The following is a 26,797-nucleotide window of genomic DNA, read 5'->3' on the forward strand; positions in this document are numbered from 1 at the left end:
GAGAAGGGGAGAGAGAGAGAGACTACTGACCGCGCTCTCCCACTGGCGGGACCGCCCTGCCACGTTCCATTGGAGTGGGCGGCCCCGCCCGCACTGAGAGAGAGAGAGAGAGAGAGAGATGTGTGTTCGTGACTTTCAAATGATTGTAAACACAACATAGTACTGTGATATTCTGATCAATTGTGCATCATCTTTAACTGCAACTCTGTGCTGTGTGTGTGTGTGTGTGTGTGTGTGTGTGTGTGTGTGTGTGTGTGTGTGTGTGTGTGTGTATGTATGTATGTCTCTCTGTGTGTGTGTGTGTATGTATGTATGTCTCTGTGTGTGTGTGTGTGTGTGTGTATGTATGTATGTCTCTCTGTGTGTGTGTGTGTGTGTGTGTGTGTGTATGTATGTCTCTCTGTGTGTGTGTATGTATGTATGTCTCTGTGTGTGTGTGTGTGTGTGTGTGTGTGTGTATGTATGTATGTCTCTCTGTGTGTGTGTGGTGTGTGTGTGTGTGTGTGTGTGTGTGTGTGTGTGTGTGTGTATGTGTGTGTGTGTGTGTGAGTGTGTGTGTGTGTGTGTGTGTGTGGGAGTGTATGTGTGTGTGTGTGTGTGTGGGAGTGTATGTATGTGTGTGTGTGTGTGTGTGTGTGTGTGTGTGTGTGTGTGTGTTTTGCGTGTGTGTGTGTGTGTGTGTGTGTAGGGAGGCCATGATGACGCGCAGTCTGAGGCGCCTGAGGGAGCAGATAGTCCGCGCCAACCTGCTGGTCCAGGAGGCGGGCTTCATCTCCGAGGAGCTGAACAAGAGGACCGAGTACCTGGTCACTCTGCAGATACCTGCCGCCAACCTGGACGCCAACAGGAAGGTGTGTGTGTGTGTGTGTGTGTGTGTGTTTAGGGGAGGGGGCGGTACCAAGTCTCTGCTGTAATAGATTGACAGGCCCTGGGATGGAGTCATTAGCCATTTGTCCCTTAAGCCATGTTGAACCTCTGGAATGACCTGTTTCTTGGTCTACATGTTAAAATAATAATTGTATATTATAATAATTGTAAAATATGTTGTCCTGTCTATCTCTCCTTCCCTCCTCTCTCGCCTCCCTCCCTCGCCCCCATCCCTCTCTCCCTCCCTCCTCCCTCCCTCCCTCCCTCCCTCCCTCACTCCCTCCCTCCTCCCTCTCTCCCTCTCTCACTCCCTCCCTCCCTCCCTCCCTCCCTCCCTCCTCCCTCCCTCCTCCCTCCCTCCCTCCCTCCTTCCCTCGCTCCCTCCCTCCCTCCCTCCTTCCTCCCTCCATCCCCCTCCCTCCTTCCCTCTCTCCCTCCCTCCTCCCTCCCTCCCTCCCTCCCTCCCTCCCTCCCTCCTCCCTCCCTCCCTCCCTCCCTCCCTCCCTCCCTCCTCCCTCTCTCTCCTTCCCTCCCTCCTCCCTCCTTCCCTCGCTCTCTCTCCTCCCTCCCTCCCTCCCTCCTTCCTCGCTCCCTCCCTCCCTCCTCCCTCCCTCCCTCCCTCCTCCCTCCCTCCTTTCCTCCCTCCCTCCCTCCCTCCCTCCCTCCCTCCCTCCCTCCCTCCCTCCCTCGCTCCCTCCCTCCATCCCTCCCTCCTCCCTCCCTCCCTCCCTCTCTCCCTCCCTCCCTCCCTCCCTCCCTCTCTCTCTCTCTCTATCTCTCTCCCTCCCTCTCGCTCTCTCTCCCTCGCTCCCTCCCTCTCGCTCTCTCTCCCTCGCTCCTTCTCTCCCTCCATCCCTCTTTCCCTCGCTCTCTTCCCTCCCTCCCTCCCTCCCTCCCTCCCTCCCTCCCTCCCTCCCTTCCTCCCTCCCTCCCTCCCCCACCAGAGGAACGTGGTACTGAGCGAGCCAGCGGTACAGGTGCGTAGGAAGGGCAAAGGGAAGCAGATCTGGGCTCTGGAGAAGATGGAGAACCGTCTGGTGGACATGAGGGAGCTGTACCAGGAGTGGAAGGACTTCGACGAGGACAACCCTGTGAGTAGCGAGACGGTCCGAGTCGAGACGATGAGACGCTTGTCCTAGTGTAGCGTTGTGACCACGCGCTGTGACCCCGCGTTGTGATTGGCTGGGGAGACACGTGTCCTAGTGTAGCGCTGTGACCCCGCGTTGTGATTGGCCGGGATAATGCGGCCGTATCTCCAGCAGCCTCTCCCTCCTACAGCGTCACTCTGCTTGGTTTACTTAACTCGGTGACGACAGTGGCTCAGGAGGTAGAGCAGTCGTCTGGCAATCCGGAGGTTCTCTGTTCGATTCCCGCTCCTCCCGGGCAGCGTGTCGATGTGTCCTTGAGCAAGACACTTAACCCCTAACTGCTCCCGATGAGCAGGTCGGCACCTTGCATGGTCGCCTCCGCCGTCGGTGTGTGAATGTGTGAGTGAATGGGTAACATGTGAGGAACAAATTGTAAAGCGCTTTGGATGAAAGTGCTATATAAAAAAGCAGCCATTTATCATTTACCAATGGTTTTTGCCCCCCTCTTTCTTTTCTTGTGGTGTTGTTGTCCAGCAGGGAGCACTCTGTCCTCTGGACCTGGTGGTGTTGTTGTCCAGCAGGGAGCACTCTGTCCTCTGGACCTGGTGTTGTTGTTGTCCAGCAGGGAGCACTCTGTCCTCTGGACCTGGTGGTGTTGTTGTCCAGCAGGGAGCACTCTGTCCTCTGGACCTGGTGGTGTTGTTGTCCAGCAGGGAGCACTCTGTCCTCTGGACCTGGTGGTGTTGTTGTCCAGCAGGGAGACACTCTGTCCTCTGGACCTGGTGGTGTTGTTGTCCAGCAGGGAGCACTCTGTCCTCTGTCCTCTGGACCTGGTGGTGTTGTTGTCCAGCAGGGAGCACTCTGTCCTCTGGACCTGGTGGTGTTGTTGTCCAGCAGGGAGCACTCTGTCCTCTGGACCTGGTGGTGTTGTTGTCCAGCAGGGAGCACTCTGTCCTCTGGACCTGGTGTTGTTGTTGTCCAGCAGGGAGCACTCTGTCCTCTGGACCTGGTGGTGTTGTTGTCCAGCAGGGAGCACTCTGTCCTCTGGACCTGGTGGTGTTGTTGTCCAGCAGGGAGCACTCTGTCCTCTGGACCTGGTGGTGTTGTTGTCCAGCAGGGAGCACTCTGTCCTCTGGACCTGGTGGTGTTGTTGTCCAGCAGGGAGACACTCTGTCCTCTGGACCTGGTGGTGTTGTTGTCCAGCAGGGAGCTCTGTGTCCTCTGGACCTGGTGGTGTTGTTGTCCAGCAGGGAGCTCTCTGTCCTCTGGACCTGGTGGTGTTGTTGTCCAGCAGGGAGCACTCTGTCCTCTGGACCTGGTGGTGTTGTTGTCCAGCAGGGAGACACTCTGTCCTCTGGACCTGGTGGTGTTGTTGTCCAGCAGGGAGCACTCTGTCCTCTGGACCTGGTGTTGTTGTCCAGCAGGGAGACACTCTGTCCTCTGGACCTGGTGGTGTTGTTGTCCAGCAGGGAGACACTCTGTCCTCTGGACCTGTTGGTGTTGTTGTCCAGCAGGGAGACACTCTGTCTTCTGGACCTGGTGGTGTTGTTGTCCAGCAGGGAGACACTCTGACCTCTGGACCTTGTGGTGTTGTTGTCCAGCAGGGAGACACTCTGTCCTCTGGACCTGGTGGTGTTGTTGTCCAGCAGGGAGACACTCTGTCCTCTGGACCTGGTGGTGTTGTTGTCCAGCAGGGAGACACTCTGTCCTCTGGACCTGGTGGTGTTGTTGTCCAGCAGGGAGACACTCTGTCCTCTGGACCTGGTGGTGTTGTTGTCCAGCAGGGAGACACTCTGTCCTCTGGACCTGGTGGTGTTGTTGTCCAGCAGGGAGACACTCTGTCCTCTGGACCTGGTGGTGTTGTTGTCCAGCAGGGAGACACTCTGTCCTCTGGACCTGGTGGTGCTGTTGTCCAGCAGGGAGCACTCTGTCCTCTGGACCTGGTGGTGTTGTTGTCCAGCAGGGAGACACTCTGTCCTCTGGACCTGGTGGTGTTGTTGTCCAGCAGGGAGACACTCTGTCCTCTGGACCTGGTGGTGTTGTTGTCCAGCAGGGAGACACTCTGTCCTCTGGACCTGGTGGTGTTGTTGTCCAGCAGGGAGACACTCTGTCCTCTGGACCTGGTGGTGTTGTTGTCCAGCAGGGAGACACTCTGTCCTCTGGACCTGGTGGTGTTGTTGTCCAGCAGGGAGACACTCTGTCCTCTGGACCTGGTGGTGTTGTTGTCCAGCAGGGAGCACTCTGTCCTCTGGACCTGGTGGTGTTGTTGTCCAGCAGGGAGCACTCTGTCCTCTGGACCTGGTGGTGTTGTTGTCCAGCAGGGAGACACTCTGTCTTCTGGACCTGGTGGTGTTGTTGTCCAGCAGGGAGACACTCTGTCCTCTGGACCTGGTGGTGTTGTTGTCCAGCAGGGAGCACTCTGTCCTCTGGACCTGGTGGTGTTGTTGTCCAGCAGGGAGACACTCTGTCCTCTGGACCTGGTGGTGTTGTTGTCCAGCAGGGAGACACTCTGTCCTCTGGACCTGGTGGTGTTGTTGTCCAGCAGGGAGCACTCTGTCCTCTGGACCTGGTGGTGTTGTTGTCCAGCAGGGAGCACTCTGTCCTCTGGACCTGGTGGTGTTGTTGTCCAGCAGGGAGACACTCTGTCCTCTGGACCTGGTGGTGTTGTTGTCCAGCAGGGAGACACTCTGTCCTCTGGACCTGGTGGTGTTGTTGTCCAGCAGGGAGCACTCTGTCCTCTGGACCTGGTGGTGTTGTTGTCCAGCAGGGAGACACTCTGTCCTCTGGACCTGGTGGTGTTGTTGTCCAGCAGGGAGACACTCTGTCCTCTGGACCTGGTGGTGTTGTTGTCCAGCAGGGAGCACTCTGTCCTCTGGACCTGGTGGTGTTGTTGTCCAGCAGGGAGACACTCTGTCCTCTGGACCTGGTGGTGTTGTTGTCCAGCAGGGAGACACTCTGTCCTCTGGACCTGGTGGTGTTGTTGTCCAGCAGGGAGACACTCTGTCCTCTGGACCTGGTGGTGTTGTTGTCCAGCAGGGAGCTCTCTGTCCTCTGGACCTGGTGGTGTTGTTGTCCAGCAGGGAGCTCTGTGTCCTCTGGACCTGGTGGTGTTGTTGTCCAGCAGGGAGACACTCTGTCCTCTGGACCTGGTGGTGTTGTTGTCCAGCAGGGAGACACTCTGTCCTCTGGACCTGGTGGTGTTGTTGTCCAGCAGGGAGCACTCTGTCCTCTGGACCTGGTGGTGTTGTTGTCCAGCAGGGAGCACTCTGTCCTCTGGACCTGGTGGTGTTGTTGTCCAGCAGGGAGCACTCTGTCCTCTGGACCTGGTGGTGTTGTTGTCCAGCAGGGAGACACTCTGTCCTCTGGACCTGGTGGTGTTGTTGTCCAGCAGGGAGCACTCTGTCCTCTGGACCTGGTGGTGTTGTTGTCCAGCAGGGAGACACTCTGTCCTCTGGACCTGGTGGTGTTGTTGTCCAGCAGGGAGCACTCTGTCCTCTGGACCTGGTGGTGTTGTTGTCCAGCAGGGAGACACTCTGTCCTCTGGACTTGCCAGTAACTGTCCTGTGTGCCGTCCTTCGGTTTAGAGCGTTAAACCGAGGTCCCAACTGAATGCGGTCGTTAAAGAACCCAGGGCACCTATCGCAAAGAGTAGGGGGGTTCCCCGATGTTCCTGGCCAAATTCCCAATCAGGTCTCTGACATCAAGGCCACTTAATCATCCCTTCCCCCCCCCTTAATTGGCTGATATCAATCCCTGTCTCCTGAGCCATTCAGCCATTGTGTGTAGTGTGATGTGTGCCTGGTGCCAGTGTATGGCAGCCATTGAGCCTGCGTAGCCCAAGGTTGGTGCTACACAGTGGTGGTGAAGGAGGCAATGTCCACCCTACCCTGTGACGAGCTTTGAGTGTCTAGAAAAGCACTATATAAATGCAATTATCATTCACTCATACGTCTTCATCTGTTTTTGGCCCTCGTCAGGTGATGCGCTCCTACTTCAAGCGCGCCGACCCGTTCTTCGACGAGCAGGAGAACCACAGTCTGATCGGCGTCGCCAACGTCTTCCTGGCCTGCCTCTTCTACGATGTCAAGCTGCAGTACGCAGTACCCATCATCAACCAGAAGGGGGAGGTAAGACGCCTCGCAATGGGAGTCCTCTGCTCTGGTGTATAATTCAATTGTTTTGAGGGCACATCATGTAACAAACTACTAGTCCTGTAGGAAAGCCCTTGTTAAGATAAGATACGTTTAACTTGGTAATTGGTCATATATATATTATATAATATATATATTATCATTGTCCATTGGCAAGAGATAATGATTAATGTTATGCCAATATAATTGTTTTTATTACATACTGGTTTACTGGTAAGATTACTGGCACTTTAATAGAGCAAGGGATTTTCCAATAATTGGATCAGTCTGTCTCAGTCCAGCTGTTTGGTAGTATGAATGAATGAATGAATGAATGAATGAATGATTTTATTTCGTTCTTCTTTTACAAAGCAATGTACAGTAGTAGAAAATGTATAAAAGAAAGAAAATTACCGAAAAGGTGTAGGCTGAAGCCGAGGCTTATAATTGCCTACCCTTTTTACATTACATAAAAAAAAATTTTAAAGTACATAATTCAGTACATAATTTTGCAAAAACAAAAGCTTACAAAAGTTTCATATACAAAACGTATACACATTTATTTATTTGTTTTTTATATATATATTTTTTTTTTCATGATTTGAATACAGTTATGTTATAATAAAATATAATTAGGATAATAATAAGGTTTTATATTTATGTATCACCTTATATTTGATTAATTTCTTAAATGTATGTATCGAACTACACATTTTTACTTCTTTGTCAAAGTTATTCCATAGTTCTATAGTTACGGCGTTATTGGCAGACAACGCATGGCGGAGAAACACGCCTTAGCACTGTATTGGCGGAGAATTTTTTTTATGTTCGAAGCTTCGAAGTATTTAAGACAGCCCTAGAAATAACTGACCGCTGTCAGGGGCAACCGAGCGCTATTGACCAATCACAATCAAGCATTTTTGGCGAATGTTAAAACGCCATGTAATAAAGGTAAATAATTTAGGTAGTCAAAATCAAAAATCACAAATACGAATAAAAATACAGTCTGGGTTATACATTCTAAATATGTATATACAGCCAAAAATATACAGTAATATACAGTAAATGTACAGTAATAAATGTAGAAAAGTAAAGTGTCGATGTGTGAAAGTAAAAAGTCATGGGTCAAAGGTCCAGGAAGATTATGCCAGATTGTACTGTCACCCTGTGCTCAGTGAGGCAGTGAGGCACAGTGATGAGTCGCGTGATTACGAAACCTAGCCGCATTTCTTGGAGACGCTCTCTGATTGGCACTGACTGACGCTCTCTGATTGGCCACTGACGTGTTTGCCCAATCCGTGACGAGCTGTGTCTTTGCCCATTTCCACGTCAAACAGCCTGCAAACTACCTGGCGTTCTATCGCCATGCTCTAAGACAAACTCTAACCTTAACCAACTTCGAAAGAGTGCCTAAGCTTAACCGTCGAAAGAACTTGCCGTCACGCACTAAGACAAACTCTAACCATAACCAACTTCGAAGAGTGCCTAAGCTTAACCAGTGTAGAAACAGGCGTCGGCCAATCAGAGAGCGTCTCCGAGAAATGCGGCTAGGTTTCGTAATCACGCTGATGAGTCACAAAGTCTGAGGGCTGTCTGAATGACGGACTTCCTGTGTGACGTTCAGTGTTGCATCTTGGGAGTCGTAGTCTAACACTGAACGTGCTCCTTCTATCAGCCGAGTCTGTGTGTTGTGAGTATGTTATGATGAACATAGTGGGTGGTGATCTGACTAAAAGGTCTCCGTGTGTCAGGTGGCGGGGCGGCTGCACGTGGAGGTGTGGCGGGGGACCGAGGGGCCGGAGGAGGAGGGGGAGGCGGCCTCGGGTCAGGCCGACGCCCTGCGGCACGGCGACGGAGACGGAGACGTCCAGGAACGCAAACTGGAGTGTGTGGTAAATAAACAATAGAAATAGATGGTCTTGTCAATTACACACATATTATTTAACAATCAATACTTAAAAAATAAAGAAAATTCTACATTTCCTTGCACTGAAAGATATTTGTACAACTCTTTTAAATCATTCTGTAGAGAATTCCACCCTTTTTACGCCATATACTGAAAGACGCATGCTTTACACGCTAAGTAGTCCTGCAATACTGATGCTTAAAATGCTATTTCCTTCTGTGGTTCTCGTCCTCAGAGATAAGATACTGTAAGATATTCCTTTATTGGTCCCCTTAGGGAGATTCAGAGCTGAAAACAAATAACTTCTGCAAGCTTGTTGTTTAATATAGGTGGGAAAAATGTGTCTTCTTCTTCTCTGTCTCAGATAAAGGTCCTCCAGGCCAGCCGTCTCCCTCACCACCTGTCTTCTTCTTCTCTGTCTCAGATAAAGGTCCTCCAGGCCAGCGGACTCCCTCGCCACCTGTCCAACTTTGTCTTCTGCCAGTACCACTTCTGGGGGCAGGAGGAGCCTGTGTTCATCCCCCCCGAGGTGGAGCCCTCCACCCCCTCCTCTGCCTCCAGAGACCCCCACTGCAACGTGGTGTTCGACAGCAGCAAGGTACACTGTGGACGGCAGCGAGCGACACCGGCACACGTCAAGTTCAAGTTCAAGTTTCTTTATTAGTTGTCATACAGAAGTACAGAATACTTTTATACAAAATGCTTCTTTCTGTTACGCTCCAGAGACCGTGCTAGACAAAAATAGATAAGTATAAAATAAAATAAAACAAGTATAGCAAGTATAAAATAGAAGTCACGTACGTAGACACACAAGTGTTCAGTATGTACACATGTACAATGTTCAATGCAGAGTAGAAGTAACTGAGTTACCATACAATATACTATACAATATACTAATATACAATACTATATAGTACAAAGCAGAAATGGGATGAGGTACAATTTAGGTACAATTTACAGTAAGGTGTAATGAGGTATGGGTTGTAGTGCAAATTCTTTACCAATAAATATAAAGTGTGTTTAGGTGTCTAAAGTGGGTAAAGTGGGTGCTGCAGTGAGTTGTTTGTTTAAAGTGAGTGTGTGCGTGTGGATGTGTGTGCTGTGAGTGCATTTGATGGTTGTTGCATAGTGTTATTGTTCGTTGAGCAACCTGATGGCCTGGGGATAGAAGCTTCTTCTGAGTCTCTCTGTGCTTGCCATGAGACTCCGGTATCGCTTGCCTGACCGCAGCAGTTCAAAGAGGCAGTTGTTTGGGTGGCTGGAGTCTTTGATAATTCTCTTAGCCTTGCCCCTGCACCGCTTGTTGTAAATGTCCTGGAGAGTGGGAAGCCCCCCTCCAATTGAGCGTTCGGCTGAGTCTGAGGCGACGTTCACACTGCAGTATAGTAGTAGCTATATAGCTAATTATAGGATATAAGCTTTGCTATATAGTAGCAGCAGCAGCAGTTTTATCACACACAATACAATATGCACAATCATTCAACGGTATTTGATTTTGGCAGTGACTGAAAAGGTACAGGCTGAAGCATAATGCTTATACATGTATGTCCTATATTCTTAACAAATTAAGACTCCAAAATGGGAGAAATAAAAAAATATATTTTTTTTACCAAAAGCGAATGACTCATTCTTAAATCAGCATTGTTCCACAAGTTCATCATCATCATCATCATTTTATTTATTCGTACATAAAATGATGATGATGATGATGATGATGAACTTGTGGAACAATGCTGATTTAAGAATGAGTCATTCTTAAAGTTAACCCCAGCAATAGAAATACACCTCATTTTAATCCCTTTCTTAGCTTTTTGAACAGTACATTTACAAACGTCTCTCAAATCATATTTTCTTTCATGTATTGAAAAAAAAACATTTGCACAGCTCTGTACATTATTTGCATAATTTTATAAGAAACCAAATCATAAAATTTCATATCAGATTTATTTGAGCTCAGATCACAGCAGTGTGTGAACGGCACTAATCACATGGAATCTGATCTTTTCAATTCTGGTTTGGGCCACTTTCATATGTGGTCCTAATTAATCAGATACAGTTCTCCACTGCATTCAACTTATGAACCATAAACTGTGACGTCAGCGTCCTCTAAGTTAAAGTCCAACATCGTTATTGTTCATCTCATCATGCGAGTCGGTTCAGGAGCGAGACCAGTTCACACTGGAATCTGACAATGACCACATTTAAAAAGTAATGTGAAGAGCCAAACAAAAAAAATCATATCTGAGCCATGAATCCGAATTGAGCACTAAGGCCTGCAGTGTGAACGCAGCCATATATACCAGACCGGGTGTCGTCTGGTTTCCGTGTTCTTTTCATGGGAACATTCTACGTTCCTTATGTGTTATTTACCAGTTGCACAGAAATCAGTGCTCTAAAATGACCAATCGTAGAACCTGGTTAAAAGAAAATGGATAATATTTTTTATTAGAATTGTAAAAATATAAAATAAACACTTCTAATCTAGGAAACATAGACCAAAAAAATCACCTCAAAAACACATCAGACAGGGCGGCTGATTGGCGCAGTGGGCAAGGCGCTCGCCTCTAACGCAGGAGACGCTGGGTTCGAGCCCAGCTCTCGGCGTTGCTACCGGCTTGGCCGGTCGTTCATACTAACACAATTGGCAGTGTTAGGGGTGGGAAAGCTGGTGGGTGGGGATTGGACATTGTGGACAGCGACTCCTACAGGTCGGTTGGGTGACGCCGGTGCGACGGAAGCAGGAAGTGACGGGGGCAGCGTGAGCCTCCCACGCGTTACTCCTCGCCACTGAGAGTTCGAACTGCTGCGGTGAAAAGATGCGACAGGTTGCCTCCTCGTGTACCGGAGGGGACACACGTGATGCAAGGCTTCTGTCGGACAACCAAAGACAGATCTCTTTATTTTTTGTAAAGAAATCAACACAGCTTCCATTCCACCAGCTTTGACCTTTTGACCCGAGTGTTCCCTGCTCGTGCTCTCAGGAGCTCTAGCTTTGACCTTTGACCTGTTCCCTGCTCGTCCTCTCGGGAGCTCTCGCTTGTTCCCTGCTCGTCCTTCTCAGGAGCTCTAGCGTTGACCTTTGACCCTGCTCTGCCCTCTCAGGAGCTGTCTGTGACGACCTCGGAGGACCTGGTGGAGTTCCTGGCGGAGGGAGCGGTGGCCATCGAGGTGTTCGGCCACAAGCAGGCCAACCACCGCCGGAACCTGGCCCTGTGGGACCTGGGAGTCATCCAGGCCAAGACGCGCTCTCTGAGGGAGAGGTAGGGAGTCCCAATACGAGCCGTTATTATTCACCAAGGAGAGTTAAAGGAACATGCCGACATTATGGGAAATGCACTCGCCGTCTTCCCCAGGGTCAGACGAGAAGATGGATACCAATTTCCTCTCTGTGCGTTCAGTAGAAAACTATGGCTGGCCAAATGCACTTTTTTTGTACAATCCTTTAAAAAAAAGTGCATTTGGCCAGGCCGTCTTTTCATATAGAGCATCCCACCAATTGAACTCAATACCTCAAACAATTAGTGTCCACATCATATCACTCATTCAAGTGCAGGGTTATGGAATGTCTAATTGAAAACCAGCATTGTCAACACTGAGGTGTGTGTGTGTGTGTGTGTGTGTGTGTGTGTGTGTGTGTGTGTGTGTGTGTGTGTGTGTGTGTGTGTGTGTGTGTGTGTGTGTGTGTGTGTGTGTGTGTGTGTGTGTGTGTGTGTGTGTGTGTGTGTGTGTGTGTGTGTGTGTGTGTGTGTGTGTGTGTGTGTGTGTGTGTGTGTGTGTGTGTGTGTGTGTGTGTGTGTGTGTGTGTGTGTGTGTGTGTGTGTGTGTGGATATGGTGCGTTTGTCTATGCCTGGGTCTTCTAATATGTAATGATGTGCTCTGTCCTTGTGTCCATGACTGTATTGTGCCCTGTATCCCTATTGTATGTTCTATGTGCTTTTCTTGTGTTTTTATTCTAATGTTATTTATCTTGATTTTATTCTGTTTTTATTGCTAACCCTTTTTCACACAGGATTTTTGCCTGTACCTTCTGGCAGGGGGACTGCCAATGGAAATTAGCCTTTTGGCTAAAATTGGGTGCATTTACATTTGTAAAATGTTTTATTAATGTACGCTGTCCCCCTTGATCAAATAAAGTAAACCTAAACCTAAGCTAGCCTAGTTTAGCACAAATGAATGGAAGTGGATACGGATCAGCTAGCGTAGCTTAAAACTCCGGGAGAGGTGTTTTTGGCCAACAGCTAGGCTAGCTGGTCCGCTCCCATTACTTTGTGCTAATCTAGGCTAGCTTGCAGACGGATAGTTTTCTACTGAACGCACAGAGAGGAAACTGGTATCTATCTTCTTGTCTGACTATGGAGAAGACGGTAAGAACATTTCCCATAATGTTGGTGTGTTCCTTTAATGTACAGGTGTGTGTGTGTTGGAGCACAGGTTCTAAACAGGGTTCTAGAATCTTATAGTAAAATTTTCCCTACAATCTGTTTATTTTTTCTACCATGAAACTCTGGTATTGAAGATGAATTTTTGATTTTCCTATGTTGGCTTATGTTCTTTTCAGGAAAGTTTTTTGTTGATTGTTGATTTATTTTTTTGTTTGTTATATTTTGAAAACTTTAACTTTTTTTAATTCGATTTTTGAATTAGGGGTAGGTTGCTCTTCCCACCTGAATGAATGAATGAATGAATTATTTTATTTCGAATGTTTACAAATAAATAAACAAACAAATAATATTTCGAACATTTTCACAAATAAACAAACGAAGCCTTCGGCTTCAAACCTATCCTTTTCGTTTGTTCGTTTGTTCGTTTGTTTATTTGTGAAAATGTTAGAAATTTTTCGAAATTTTTTTGTTTGTTTATTTATTTGTAAACATTCGAAATAAAATAATTCATTCATTCATTCATTCAGGTGGGAAGATAATACCAACATCTTCCAGTTCCACAGTCCAACATACACACACGGTACAACGACAGCAGGACCTGCATACTGTACAGCTCATAGGCACAGCACCCCAAACAATACATAGTACACTATACTGTACTTGGTGTGCAGAGTGTACATGACAAGGAGATTACAAAACACGCACACAATCGATGTTAAAACATACAATAAATCAATCGCCGACACACAGTCAAAGATAAACACAGCTCATGTAGTAGCACATCAACGAAAGCAATTACAAGTCGACGTAGGGCGGGTTATTGATCAAACATCCTAAAGAGACAAGGATACTCCGTTTTAAGTCACGTTGTGATTCTGCTACATCAATAAATAAATAAAAAAAGCAGTCCTTCCTACATCAGTTCAACTTCAAATTACATTATTTTCCTTTCGGAACTTCATTTGTGCAGTGGTTGAAAGACAAACATACAGTCACAATACATAGACACTCACCACTATATATAATTTTTTTTTAAACTACAATAAAAAGACCACTATATAAAAAAAACACCAACTACATTAAAACTACAGTACTTAAAGCATGATATATTAAAAACCATGTGGAGCAGTTCTGTATGTATATAAATAATAAATAATAGTAGTACAGGTACATAGTATGTGTCCATCAGGTGGAAGGGGGAGTCTATTTTAAGTAGTCCAAAGGGGGGGGGGGGGGGCAGTCCGGCCTCCACCAGACCTAGGTGTCCAGCAGTCTGATTGGCACGAAGCTACCTAAGCCCCTTTTGTTCAGTGATGAAGCTCTGTATCGACGGCCTGAGGGCATTAGTTTGTAATGGGTGTGAAGGGTGTGTGTGTTATCTACAACCATTTGGGAGGCCTTTTTAACTGTGCGTTTCTTGTGGATGCTGCCGAGTGGCTCCTGGTCCTTCCCAATTATCTTGCCGCTGATCTTAACGACACTGTCGAGAGGTTTCCGGTTGATGGCACGCATCACTCCAAACCATGATGTGATGTTAAAGGACATTATCGATTCCACAAAGGAGTTGTAGAAAGCCTGCAGGATTGATGGTCGCTCCTGAGGAAGAACAGTCGCTGTTGGCACTTAGAGTGGATGTTATCTGTGTTGGTCTTGAAGGTGAGCTTATGGTCGATGGTGGTGCCAAGATATTTATACTCCTCAACGCGCTCTATTTTCTGGCCATTTATCTCCCGAGCTGGGGGAGTTGTGGGGTCACGCCTGAAGTCCACCAGCAGTTCCTTTGTTTTGCTGGGGTTTAGGTCCAGGAAGTTGTTCTTACACCACTCTGCGAACCTGTTCATTTCTCCAATGATGCGGTCATTGGAGTTGGTGGTGTCAACGATGACTGTGTCATCAGAGTATTTGATGAAGAGCATCTCAGGGTCTGAGCTGCTACAGTCGTCGGTGTACAGAGTGAACAGGACTGGTGAGATGACAGTTCCCTGGGGTGCCCCGGTCGATACCGGTCTGTTGGAGCTGTAGTTGCCGCAGGGAACCTGGAGAACCACTGGGTCGCGTGAAGCGTGGGCTGGTGTTCCAGAGCAGCATAGATGAGAGAGGTGGTACTTTATGAATATCCAGATACGAGTGATTACTGTGTCTGTCAGACAGAGAAGACCAACCCGCCTTATCATAGAGAATACAGTGGTGAGCGCTGTAGCTGTGGATACTACTACTGTGCTACTTTATTATTATTTTTGTATATGTTTTTTGTAGATTTTATTGCGTTTTTACTACCGGGCACTCCGGTAGAGAGAGAGGGAGAGGAGGAAATGGGAGACAGAGCAGGGAAGACATTCGGCGCAAAGAACGGCGGGTCCGGGAATCGAACCCGGGTCGGCCGTGCCGCGACGCAGCGCGTTACGTGGTTCGCCACTTGGGCGCCCCACTACTGTGCTACTTGACTTGCTAATTAATAATTACTAATCGTCATCTACTTGAGGTGCTAATGAATAATTTACTAATTGTCATCTACTTCAGGTGCTAATGAATAATTTACTAATTGTCATCTACTTGACTTGCTAATGAATAATTACTAATTAAACTGGCCCCTACAAATGTCCTAACCCAGTTGTACAGTAAATTACCAAGTATGGCTTTGTCAGTATTCCAATGTACAGTGTACAGTGTCGTCGTCCCCTACCCCCCCCCCCCCCTCCAATGTACAGCCCCCACCCACCCACCCAACCTCCTCCAATGTACAGTTTCTACGTCAAATGTATATACACTCTTTTTCTGGACACTTTTTGTATCACAAACAGTACTGTATTTGCAAATCTGGTATGTCATAAATGTATAGATGTAGCAGTACTGTCTATCTGTATGTCATATATGTTATGATGAATTGAAAATGGGGGACCCTGATGTAAACAAGACGAAAGTCTTTCTCTGGTCTGCATCCCCTTAACAATTGTATGTTTTGAGCTGTACTGTACTGTACCCATTCTGCAATCTGTTAATAAACTTTTCAATCAATCAATCAATCAATCAATCTGTCATCTACTTGAGGGGGCGCTTTATTTACTTTGCCGCACACACTGGAGAACAGCCTCTGGACATGAGCTGAATCAAGCGCTCCCTCCTGTGGTGCAGGTGGAGCGAGGTGACCCGCAGGCTGGAGCTGTGGGTGCAGGTGATGGAGCTGAACGAGGCGGGGGAGTTCACCCCCGTGGAGGTGCTGCCCGCCAAGGACGTGCGCACAGGAGGCATCTACCAGCTCAGACAGGTAGTTCCAACAGTGAAACAGTGTTTGAAGGTAAATCCTCAGCAGGTGCATAGGATCATAGTAATCAGGTAGCGTTACACACAGGTGGCATCTACCAGCTCAGACAGGTAGCGTTACACACAGGAGGCATCTACCAGCTCAGACAGGTAGCGTTACACACAGGAGGCATCTACCAGCGCAGACAGGTAGCGTTACACACGGGAGGCATCTACCAGCGCAGACGGGTAGCGTTACACACAGGTGGCATCTACCAGCTCAGACAGGTAGCGTTACACACAGGTGGCATCTACCAGCTCAGACAGGTAGCGTCGTTACACACAGGAGGCATCTACCAGCTCAGACAGGTAGCGTTACACACAGGTGGCATCTACCAGCTCAGACAGGTAGCGTTACACACAGGTGGCATCTACCAGCTCAGACAGGTAGCGTTACACACAGGTGGCATCTACCAGCGCAGACAGGTAGCGTTACACACGGGAGGCATCTACCAGCGCAGACGGGTAGCGTTACACACAGGTGGCATCTACCAGCTCAGACAGGTAGCGTTACACACAGGTGGCGTCTACCAGCTCAGACAGGTAGCGTTACACAGGTGTATGAGAGGTGTTTATTCTAGAGCAGCGGTTCTCAAACTACGGGTCGCGACCCAAAGTGGGGTCGTGGGTAGGTGACAGTGGGGGGCATTTGCAAAAAAAAAATATATATATATATATATATATATATATATATTAGGGCTGTCAGTTTATCGCGTTAATTAGATTAATTAATTACACAGCAAATTATCGCGTTATGAAAATTAACTCAAAATTAATTACAAAAAAAAATAAAAATTTTAATTTTATTTTTATCTCATTCATTCCATAAGAACGTAGAATACACATTTACAGACTTTTTTTTATATGGTCCATTTGCATGTTCTTGGTACTGTATCTGATTCTAGGGACATCTTTGGATCTCAGGGAATGTATTCCCAGTGTCAGAAATACTGTGTCTGTTACTAGGCTTGAGTAAATTGTAATGAACCAAATGAGAATATCAATAAAAAATTTTTTTATCTTTGACTGTGAATAACACCATGCTCAAATTGACCAGACCTGAAAAATCTAAGCAAATTAATAGATGGAAGATGATTAAACAGAAGGTTTTGTTGATAGAGTACTGAATTCTGCCATCCGGACACATGCCATTTGAAATATGGTTATAGAATATAGAATATCAGACATAAAATGGTTATGCGATAAAAATGCGATTAATTAGATTAATTAATTACAAATCCTGCAATTAATTAGATTAATTTTTTTAATCACCTGACAGCACTAATATATATATATATATATATACTGTAGTGTGTATATATATATACTTTTCTTCTTTTATTTTTTTATGTTCTGGCAACATATTTAGGCTAAATATGCCTCATTTTATAAATGTGTATTGATAACATAGTGCTGTAATAAAATTTTCTAATAAATATGCGTGTCTCTCAGGGTCAGTCTCGGCGTGTCCAGGTGGAGGTGCGCTCGGTGCAGGACTCCGGCACCATGCCTCTCATCGCCGCCTCCGTCCTCTCCGTCTCCATCGGGGACGTAAAGGTCCAGCGGGCCCGGCCCGTCCGAGCCGGAGACTCGCAATGGGTGAGCAGAACTCTGGGTTGCACCGGGCTTTCCCTAAACACCGGTATAGGGCCGCAGCATCACAGATAGATACCAGTAGTTTCCTCTCTGTGCGTTCAGTAGAAAGCTATCTGGCTGCACGTTAGCCTAGCTTAGCACAATGAATGGAAGCGGACGTGGCAACTAACATGTCTCCCGAAGGCTAACCGGGCCATGTCCGCTTCCATTCATTGTGCTAAGCTAGGCTAACGTGCAGCCAGATAGCTTTCTACTGAACGCACAGAGAGGAAACTGGCATCTATCTTATTTCCCCAAATGGTATCTATCTTATTTACCCAAATGTTGGTGTGTTCCTTTTAAATAAATAACTTATTGGGCAGCTACGTGGTGCAGTGGGCAAGGCGCTCACCATGAATACTGGAGACGCTAGGTTCGCCTGTTCGAGCCCAGCGCTCAACATTGCTTTCAGTTTAGCTGGTCGTCCGTACTAATACACATTGGCCGTATTAGGGGGTGGGAAACTGATGGGTGGGGATCGGGCGTTGTGGACAGCGACTCCTACAGGTCGGTTGGTGCGCCTGCGCAGTAGAATCAGGAAGCGATGGGGGCGGCGCCCCTCCAAGAAAGATCGCGCCGCGCAGGTGAAAAGATGCGACTGCTGTTACCTCGAGTATCGGAGGGGACTCGTGCTATGTATGACTTAGTCCACATTGCAGCCGGCTTGTGGGAGGCAAGAAACAGCGTTCGAGACAGGGGAGGGTTGAATTGGATGATACGCAATTGGGTTTGCTATTTTATCTAAATTGTGTTTTTTTTTTAAGTTGCGGGAAATTACAGCAAATGTCTTTCTTTATTGTAATGTGTTTTTGCCGCCCCCTTGCTGCGACCCTGGGAACAGCCCTGACGCAGACGGGCTGGAGGTGACGTGAATAGCTCCGCTTGTCTGACGTCTCTCCCGTCTCTTCATTCACGTGTCTCCTCTGTGTTTCAGGCTGGAGACGAGGAGATGGACAGCTATCAGGTCAGTAGATGATGCAGATTCATTCATTCATTCAATTCGTTCAAACCTGTATTTATTCTCGAAAAAGGACAATTGAGGTCTCCCTCATTTTCAATGTCGTCGAGACTTTGAAGACATTTCAATGCATACATTTCTTACAATATAATAATAATAAATATTAATAACTTATCTATCCACTTTTCATACATGGACCGCAGTCCAGAGTGCCCCATAGCAATTATTATAAAATGAACATACATAAAACAACAACATAAAATCAGCATATAGTTGACAGAATAAAAAACAATGCATAAATTCCAGACAAAAGAATAGGTATAAAAGACAATAAAAGTAGTGCAACGTAAAAACGTGCAGACATAAGAATAGGCATAAAATAAGTACAATAAGTTAGGGCTGACCTCGATTAGTCCAATAGCCGACTAATCGATCGAAAGGAGCCGTAGTCGACTGCCAACCTCTTAGTCGAATGCAAAAAACAACAGCAGCTACGGTAGATTTCCTGGGAATTAAACATTGCCTATGCAATATGAACGCGCAATTTTGTTTCAAACACTATAGGGTCAAAGGAATTTACTGACCTCAATATGAGGTTATTAGCCAACGAAACGACATTCAAGGGACTTTAAAAATCATTTCTTACCTAGAAAACACCATAAAATGACGTCTCCAATCAAGAAAGAGACTAGATTTTCTAGGCAACAAGGATGCCGCTAGCTTCCCGGGTTTTATCTTTCAATTTCGTATGAGCTTGCGAGCACTGTTTCTAGAAGAGCTAGCTATCGTCTTTTATTCTGAAGTCTGGCTACAGAAAAGAAAGAGATAATATACAGTGAATACTAGGGATGCTCGATATTGGCTTTTTTACCGATATACCGATATTGTCCAACTCTTAATTTCCGATACCGATATCAACCGATACCGATATATGCAGGGTTCCCCCCCCCCCCCCCCCCCCCCCCCCCCAAAAAAAACGGAATAATTTCAGGTAATTAACATTACATATCTCTTGTTGTGGAATTAACACAACATTATGCATACTTTTGACAATAAATAAAATCAGAATTTGTTCTTACTTGCTTGCCTGGGTAAATAAAGGTTATAGAAATGTAAAAAAGAAAAAAAAAATTGTTTGAATACCGATATTTTCCGATATCACATTTTCAATGCCGATAATATCGGACATCCCTAGTGAATACAGTCAATTACACACTGAGGGGAGCTGGCGTCAGGCGGCCTGGCGAGGCCTCTGGCCGTATCTCCGGTCAGCTCTCCGGTCAGCAGGAAGGTCAGGGTCGTTACTGTGCAGCAGGTGGCCTCGGCCACAGTGAGCTAGTTGGGCCAGGAGCGGTAGGTCAGCGTGCATGCTCCGGTCCATCCAGCCAGCCGGTGGTCATCGAATCCGATCAATAAATAATTTTAATAACTTTATTTGTATAGCACCTTTCATACAAGAAGTGCTTCACAGCAGAAAAAGACAGGCACAAAATGAGCACAAAGTGCAGACATATAAAATCACAGTTTTCCACATTAGGATCTAGCATCCCAATAGGCCACCTTGTTTATGGTTTGATTCTATGGCATAAAATGACATATAAACCATATAGAACGAGCATAAAAAAAGATGGCAGCGAGGAAAGGCAAATCAGTTTTTCATATTAGGATCGAACATCCCCAATAGGCCTCTGCGTTTACGGTTTGATTCAGTTTGAAAATAGGCAGTAATAAAAATAGAATAGACAGAGTAAATAATATAATAAAAGGGGGGGCGACTGGGTGGCGCAGCGGACTAAGCGCTCGTCACTAACAACGCGAGAGACACTGGTATCGAATCCGGCTGTCAGCGTTGCCTCCGGCTTGGCCGGCCGTCATACTGGCTCGATTGGCAGAGTCAGCGGGAGGGAAGCCGGTGGGTGGTAATCTGGGTCATTGTAAACAGCGACTCCTACAGTTTGGTCGGGGCGCCTGCACAGCAAGGGAAGGATCTGGGGAGGGAGGTAGTGTGACCTTCCACACGTTACACTCTCCCAGTGAGAGTCCGCGCTGCCAGGTGAAAAGAAGCGGTGGGCTGGGTACACATGTGTCGGAGGAAGCATGTGATAGTCTCCGCCCTCCCAGACTGACAGTAGGGGTTAGAGTGCACAACGACCAGGAAGGGGATTGGGAATTGGCATAACGACTAACATTGGGAGGGGAGAAAAATGGAAAAAAAGATAATACATTTTTTTTATAATAATAATAATACAAAATAAAAAAATTAAGAAGGAAATACATGAACTAAGAAATGTGAACAAAAGTCAAACTTAAGAAGTGTGTGTGTGTGTGTGTGTGTGTGTGTGTGTGTGTGTGTGTGTGTGTGTGTGTGTGTGTGTGTGTGTGTGTGTGTGTGTGTGTGTGTGTGTGTGTGTGTGTGTGTGTGTGCGCGTGCGTGTGTGTGTGTGTGTGTGTGTGTAGGAGGTGGATCTGGAGAGGATGAAGGAGCAGTGGCTGGCCACCCTCACCAAGAGACAGGAGTATCTGGACCAACACCTGCAGAAGGTCGTCTCTAAACCAGGTAGCCCGGCCTGAGACCTGCTGCAACGCCCAAATACCTCCAACGCTAACTCCGAGCTAACTCTCCTCGTGCAAGTGAACAAACAGGAAGTAACCTGAAACGGATCTGGAGCGGATTGCTGCTGCTGGGTTTCACCGATCCCTAATTCGTAACTTTTTTTGTGTCCAGATCGCATTTTCAGTCTCCCGCCGATTCTCTCTCCTTTTAGTGCGGAAAGGTTGGGGGACGTATTCCTTTTGCAGACTGTGAGTCGTCGGGTTCAAACAATCTAGTGGTCCTGTGTAGCTCAATGGTTAGAGCGTGGCACTAACATCGCTGGGGGTGAGGGTTTGATTCCTACTGTATCGGCCACCCACCGTAAAAAAAAACCTATGTGCTTTTTTTTTTAATTCAATTTCACATCATCAACACAAGTTCAACTTTAGTTTCCATTAGCTCAGGTACAGGTGTACAACAGGGTATTGGAATATTTGTGTGGATCTCTCAATCAAGTAGTAAAAATACATAGTAAAAAGAAAAACATAAATAAACAAATACTCCCATAATAAAAAGGTGTGTGTGTGTGTGTGTGTGTGTGTGTGTGTGTGTGTGTGTGTGTGTGTGTGTGTGTGTGTGTGTGTGTGTGTGTGTGTGTGTGTGTGTGTGTGTGTGTGTGTGTGTGTGTGTGTGTGTGTGTGTGTGTGTGTGTGTGTGTGTGTGTGTGTGTGTGTGTGTGTGTGTGTGTGTGTGTAGATAAGTCGGAGGATGACGTGGAGAGGGAGTCCCAGTTGCTGGAGTGTCGCCTGACGTTGACTGAAGAACGAAACGCCGTCCTGGTGCCCTCGGCTGGCAGCGGCATTCCTGGAGCGCCCGTGGAGCGGTGTGTGTGTTCATGTAGTGTCAGTGTGTGTGTGTTCATGTAGTGTCAGTGTGTGTGTGTTCATGTAGTGTCAGTGTGTGTGTTCATGTAGTGTCAGTGTGTGTGTGTTCATGTAGTGTCAGTGTGTGTGTGTTCATGTAGTGTCAGTGTGTGTGTGTTCATGTAGTGTCAGTGTGTGTGTTCATGTAGTGTCAGTGTGTGTGTGTTCATGTAGTGTCAGTGTGTGTGTTCATGTAGTGTCAGTGTGTGTGTGTTCATGTAGTGTCAGTGTGTGTGTGTTCATGTAGTGTCAGTGTGTGTGTGTTCATGTAGTGTCAGTGTGTGTGTGTTCATGTAGTGTCAGTGTGTGTGTGTTCATGTAGTGTCAGTGTGTGTGTGTTCATGTAGTGTCAGTGTGTGTGTGTTCATGTAGTGTCAGTGTGTGTGTGTTCATGTAGTGTCAGTGTGTGTGTGTTCATGTAGTGTCAGTGTGTGTGTGTTCATGTAGTGTCAGTGTGTGTGTGTTCATGTAGTGTCAGTGTGTGTGTGTTCATGTAGTGTCAGTGTGTGTGTGTTCATGTAGTGTCAGTGTGTGTGTGTTCATGTAGTGTCAGTGTGTGTGTTCATGACGTGTTTTTAGGTAGTGTTTGTATATGATATGTTTGAGGTAGTGTTTGTATATGATATGATTGAGGTAGTGTTTGTATATGATATGTTTGAGGTAGTGTTTGTATATGATATGATTGAGGTAGTGTTTGTATATGATATGTTTGAGGTAGTGTTTGTATATGATATGATTGAGGTAGTATTTGTATATGATATGATTGAGGTGGTGTTTGTATATGATATGATTGAGGGTGTGTTTGTATATGATATGATTGAGGTAGTATTTGTATATGATATGATTGAGGTGGTGTTTGTATATGATATGATTGAGGTAGTGTTTGTATATGATATGATTGAGGTAGTGTTTGTATATGATATGATTGAGGTGGTGTTTGTATATGATATGTTTGAGGTAGTGTTTGTATATGATATGTTTGAGATGGTGTTTGTATATGATATGTTTGAGATGGTGTTTGTATATGATATGTTTGAGATGGTGTTTGTATATGATATGATTGAGGTAGTGTTTGTATATGATATGATTGAGGTAGTGTTTGTATATGATATGATTGAGGTAGTGTTTGTATATGATATGATTGAGGTAGTGTTTGTATATGATATGATTGAGGTAGTGTTTGTATATGATATGTTTGAGGTAGTGTTTGTATATGATATGATTGAGGTAGTGTTTGTATATATGATATGATTGAGGTAGTGTTTGTGATATATGATATGATTGAGGTAGTGTTTGTGATATATGATATGATTGAGGTAGTGTTTGTGATATATGATATGATTGAGGTAGTGTTTGTATATATGATATGATTGAGGTAGTGTTTGTGATATATGATATGATTGAGGTAGTGTTTGTGATATATGATATTATTGAGGTAGTGTTTGTGATATATGATATGATTGAGGTAGTGTTTGTGATATATGATATGTTTGAGGTAGTGTTTGTATATATGATATGTTTGAGGTAGTGTTTGTATATATGATATGTTTGAGGTAGTGTTTGTATATATGATATGATTGAGGTAGTGTTTGTATATATGATATGTTTGAGGTAGTGTTTGTATATATGATATGATTGAGGTAGTGTTTGTATATATGATATGATTGAGGTAGTGTTTGTATATGATATGTTTGAGGTAGTGTTTGTATATATGATATGATTGAGGTAGTGTTTGTATATATGATATGTTTGAGGTAGTGTTTGTATATATGATATGATTGAGGTAGTGTTTGTATATGATATGTTTGAGGTAGTGTTTGTATATATGATATGATTGAGGTAGTGTTTGTATATATGATATGTTTGAGGTAGTGTTTGTATATATGATATGATTGAGGTAGTGTTTGTATATATGATATGTTTGAGGTAGTGTTTGTATATATGATATGTTTGAGGTAGTGTTTGTATATATGATATGATTGAGGTAGTGTTTGTATATATGATATGATTGAGGTAGTGTTTGTATATATGATATGTTTGAGGTAGTGTTTGTATATATGATATGTTTGAGGTAGTGTTTGTATATATGATATGATTGAGGTAGTGTTTGTATATATGATATGTTTGAGGTAGTGTTTGTATATATGATATGTTTGAGGTAGTGTTTGTATATATGATATGTTTGAGGTAGTGTTTGTATATATGATATGTTTGAGGTAGTGTTTGTTAAGCTGAAGTTGATCTTCTCCGCAGGGTGCCTGTTTCTGGAATGGAGACACACGTTCCTGTTCTCTTCCTGGATCTCAGTGGTATGTTGTTCCATCTCTCTGTTCTACAGCTTCTTCAGCTACAGGGTCAGGACCTACAGGAGGTTCTTGTGGGTTCCTACAGGGTCAGGACCTACAGGAGGTTCTTGTGGGTTCCTACAGGGTCAGGACCTACAGGAGGTTCTTGTGGGTTCCTACAGGGTCAGGACCTACAGGAGGTTCTTGTGGGTTCCTACAGGGTCAGGACCTACAGGAGGTTCTTGTGGGTTCCTACAGGGTCAGGACCTACTGGAGGTTCTTGTGGGTTCCTACAGGGTCAGGACCTACAGGAGGTTCTTCTGGGTTCCTACAGGGTCAGGAGCTACAGGAGGTTCTTGTGGGTTCCTACAGGGTCAGGACCTACAGGAGGTTCTTGTGGGTTCCTACAGGGTCAGGACCTACAGGAGGTTCTTCTGGGTTCCTACAGGGTCAGGACCTACAGGAGGTTCTTGTGGGTTCCTACAGGGTGGACAGCGACTCCTACAGGTCGGTTGGTGCGCCTGCGCAGCAGAATCAGGAAGCGACGGGGCGGCGTGTCCCTCCAAACGCAGACCCCCGCCGCTGAGAGATCACGCTGTGCAGATGAAAAGATGCGACGGCTGCTTCCTCGAGTACCGGAGGGGACACGTGATGCAAGGCTTCGTCCACATTGCAGCCGGCCTGTGGGAGGCATGGCCTAACAGCGTTCGAGACAGGGGAGGGTAGAATTGGACAATATGAAATTGGGGAAGGGAGAAAAATAGAAAATGGGGAGAAAAAAGTAGACAAAAAAAAATGCAAGAGGTTACACACAAGACATATAGTGAAATGAAGGTGACCATGCCCGCTTTGATTGTGCAAAAAATACAAATAATAATAGAGTAAAATAGATAATAAAATAGATATGATAAAAGTCCTAAGATCAAATAAAATACAATGCTAAGTTTATGAATTAAAAGGTAATGAGTCCTATGTACAGTACACTACTATACAATATACAGTTATACTATGTCACTATGCTATACTAGCTATAGCATAGTGACATATAGTATAACTGTATATTGTATAGTAGTGTACTGTACATAGGACTCATTACCTTTTAATTCATGAACTTGGCATTGTATTTTATCTTAGTACTTTTATCATGTCTATTTTATTATCTATTTTACTCTAGCGGGCATGGATTAGATTAGATTAAAATGTATTGTCATCAAACAGCACAACAAAAAGAAGTTTGGCATCCAACCAGAGTGCAAATGTAACAGTAAAGTGGGATAGTAATATACAATGTACAGGTAATTAGACTGGGTATAAAATATATGAACATATATGAAGGTTTTCGGTGGATGTAGCAATACATTTTATATAAATTATTTCCTTCCCTGTCTCACTACCACCCAGGAGTGAAACATGTTGACAGACTGGGCAGTGCATCATTATGTTCTCTCTCTCTCTGTGTGTGTGTGTCTCTCTCTCTCTCTGTCTCTCTGTCTCTCTCTCTGTCTCTCTCTGTGTGTGTGTCTCTCTCTCTCTCTCTCTCTCTCTCTCTCTCTCTCTCTGCCTCTCTCTCTCTCTCTCTAGCTGATGACTTCCAGGACAACCTCTCGGCTCCTCTGGCAGGAGGTCTGGATGCTCTGCTCAGTGAGGAGGACGAGGAGGAGTTCTTCGACATTCAGATTGTCAAACACTACGACAGTGAGGTGAGACAGGTTCAGTAAGTCAAACACTACGACAGTGAGGTGAGACAGGTTCAGTACAAACACTTTGACGTGCGTCGTGAAATAATTCCGTTCCACGTCCAGAATATGCTTTTCAAACTTTTATTCTTTCGCTTACTGATACAGATGAAATACACGTAAACATATACACTAATACTAATACTGTTGGGCTATTGGATGCTATATTCTTGCAAAGTTGCGGAGTTGCGTTCTTGTAATTAGGGATGTCCGATATTATCGGCCGATATCGGCATTAAAATGTGACATCGGAAAATATCTGTATCGGTTTAAATTTATTTCTTTTTTTACATTTCTATAACCTTTATTTACCCAGGCAAGCAAGTAAGAACAAATTCTGATTTTATTTATTGTCAAAAGTATGCATAATGTTGTGTTAATTCCATGACAAGAGATATGTAATGTTAATTACCTGAAATTACGATATATTACACCCTGCATATATCGGTATCGGAATTTAAGAGTTGGACAATATCGGTATATCGGTATCGGTAAAAAAGCCAATATCGAGCATCCCTAGTTGTAATACTATCTTGCGGTCAATAGAAAATATGCGCTCCTATCTCACCCCCCTCTTTCCGTAAACTGTCAACCAAGTGAAAAGGTTGAATGAAATTCCATATGAACACTCCCATTATTACCGCCAAACCCCCGTGAACACACCCACCACCTAAAGTGCCAGTACAACTAACCATACAACACCATAGGCATAGAGAATACTGAAACGTACATTATGGCTCCTACACAGGGTTCATATGTTGCTTCCTTATTCATCACAGACAACTAGGGATGCTCGATATTGGCTTTTTTACCGATACCGATATACCGATATTGTCCAACTCTTAATTTCCGATACCGATATCAACCGATACCGATATATGCAGGGTTTCCCCCCCCCCAAAACGGAATAATTTCAGGTAATTAACATTACTTATTACATGGCGTTTTCACATTCGCCGAAATGCTTGCTTGTGATTGGTCAATAGCGCGCGTCAGAGGTCAGTTATCAGACAATAATGACCGCTGTGGGACAATAATGACCGCTGTGCGCAG

General features: G+C 45.5%; 1 protein-coding gene across 1 annotated transcript in view; it reads left to right on the forward strand.

Annotated features, from left to right (window-relative positions):
* LOC311228210 (kinesin-like protein KIF13B) overlaps positions 1-26,797 on the forward strand; it is a gene marked incomplete at its 5' end in the record, with an annotated part of 131,748 nt that overhangs the window by 48,212 nt on the left and 56,739 nt on the right. The window contains 13 exon segments of the mRNA XM_084314121.1: positions 689-851; positions 1,812-1,958; positions 5,933-6,082; positions 7,837-7,977; positions 8,416-8,589; positions 11,094-11,251; positions 15,507-15,639; positions 17,127-17,273; positions 18,244-18,273; positions 20,725-20,824; positions 21,557-21,683; positions 23,977-24,032; positions 25,590-25,708. Coding sequence (XP_084170247.1) covers positions 689-851; positions 1,812-1,958; positions 5,933-6,082; positions 7,837-7,977; positions 8,416-8,589; positions 11,094-11,251; positions 15,507-15,639; positions 17,127-17,273; positions 18,244-18,273; positions 20,725-20,824; positions 21,557-21,683; positions 23,977-24,032; positions 25,590-25,708 — 1,645 coding nt within the window.

Source organism: Notolepis coatsorum (genome assembly GCF_963971535.1).
Source record: "Notolepis coatsorum genome assembly, chromosome: 5".
In the NCBI taxonomy this organism is placed as follows: Eukaryota; Metazoa; Chordata; class Actinopteri; order Aulopiformes; family Paralepididae; genus Notolepis; species Notolepis coatsorum.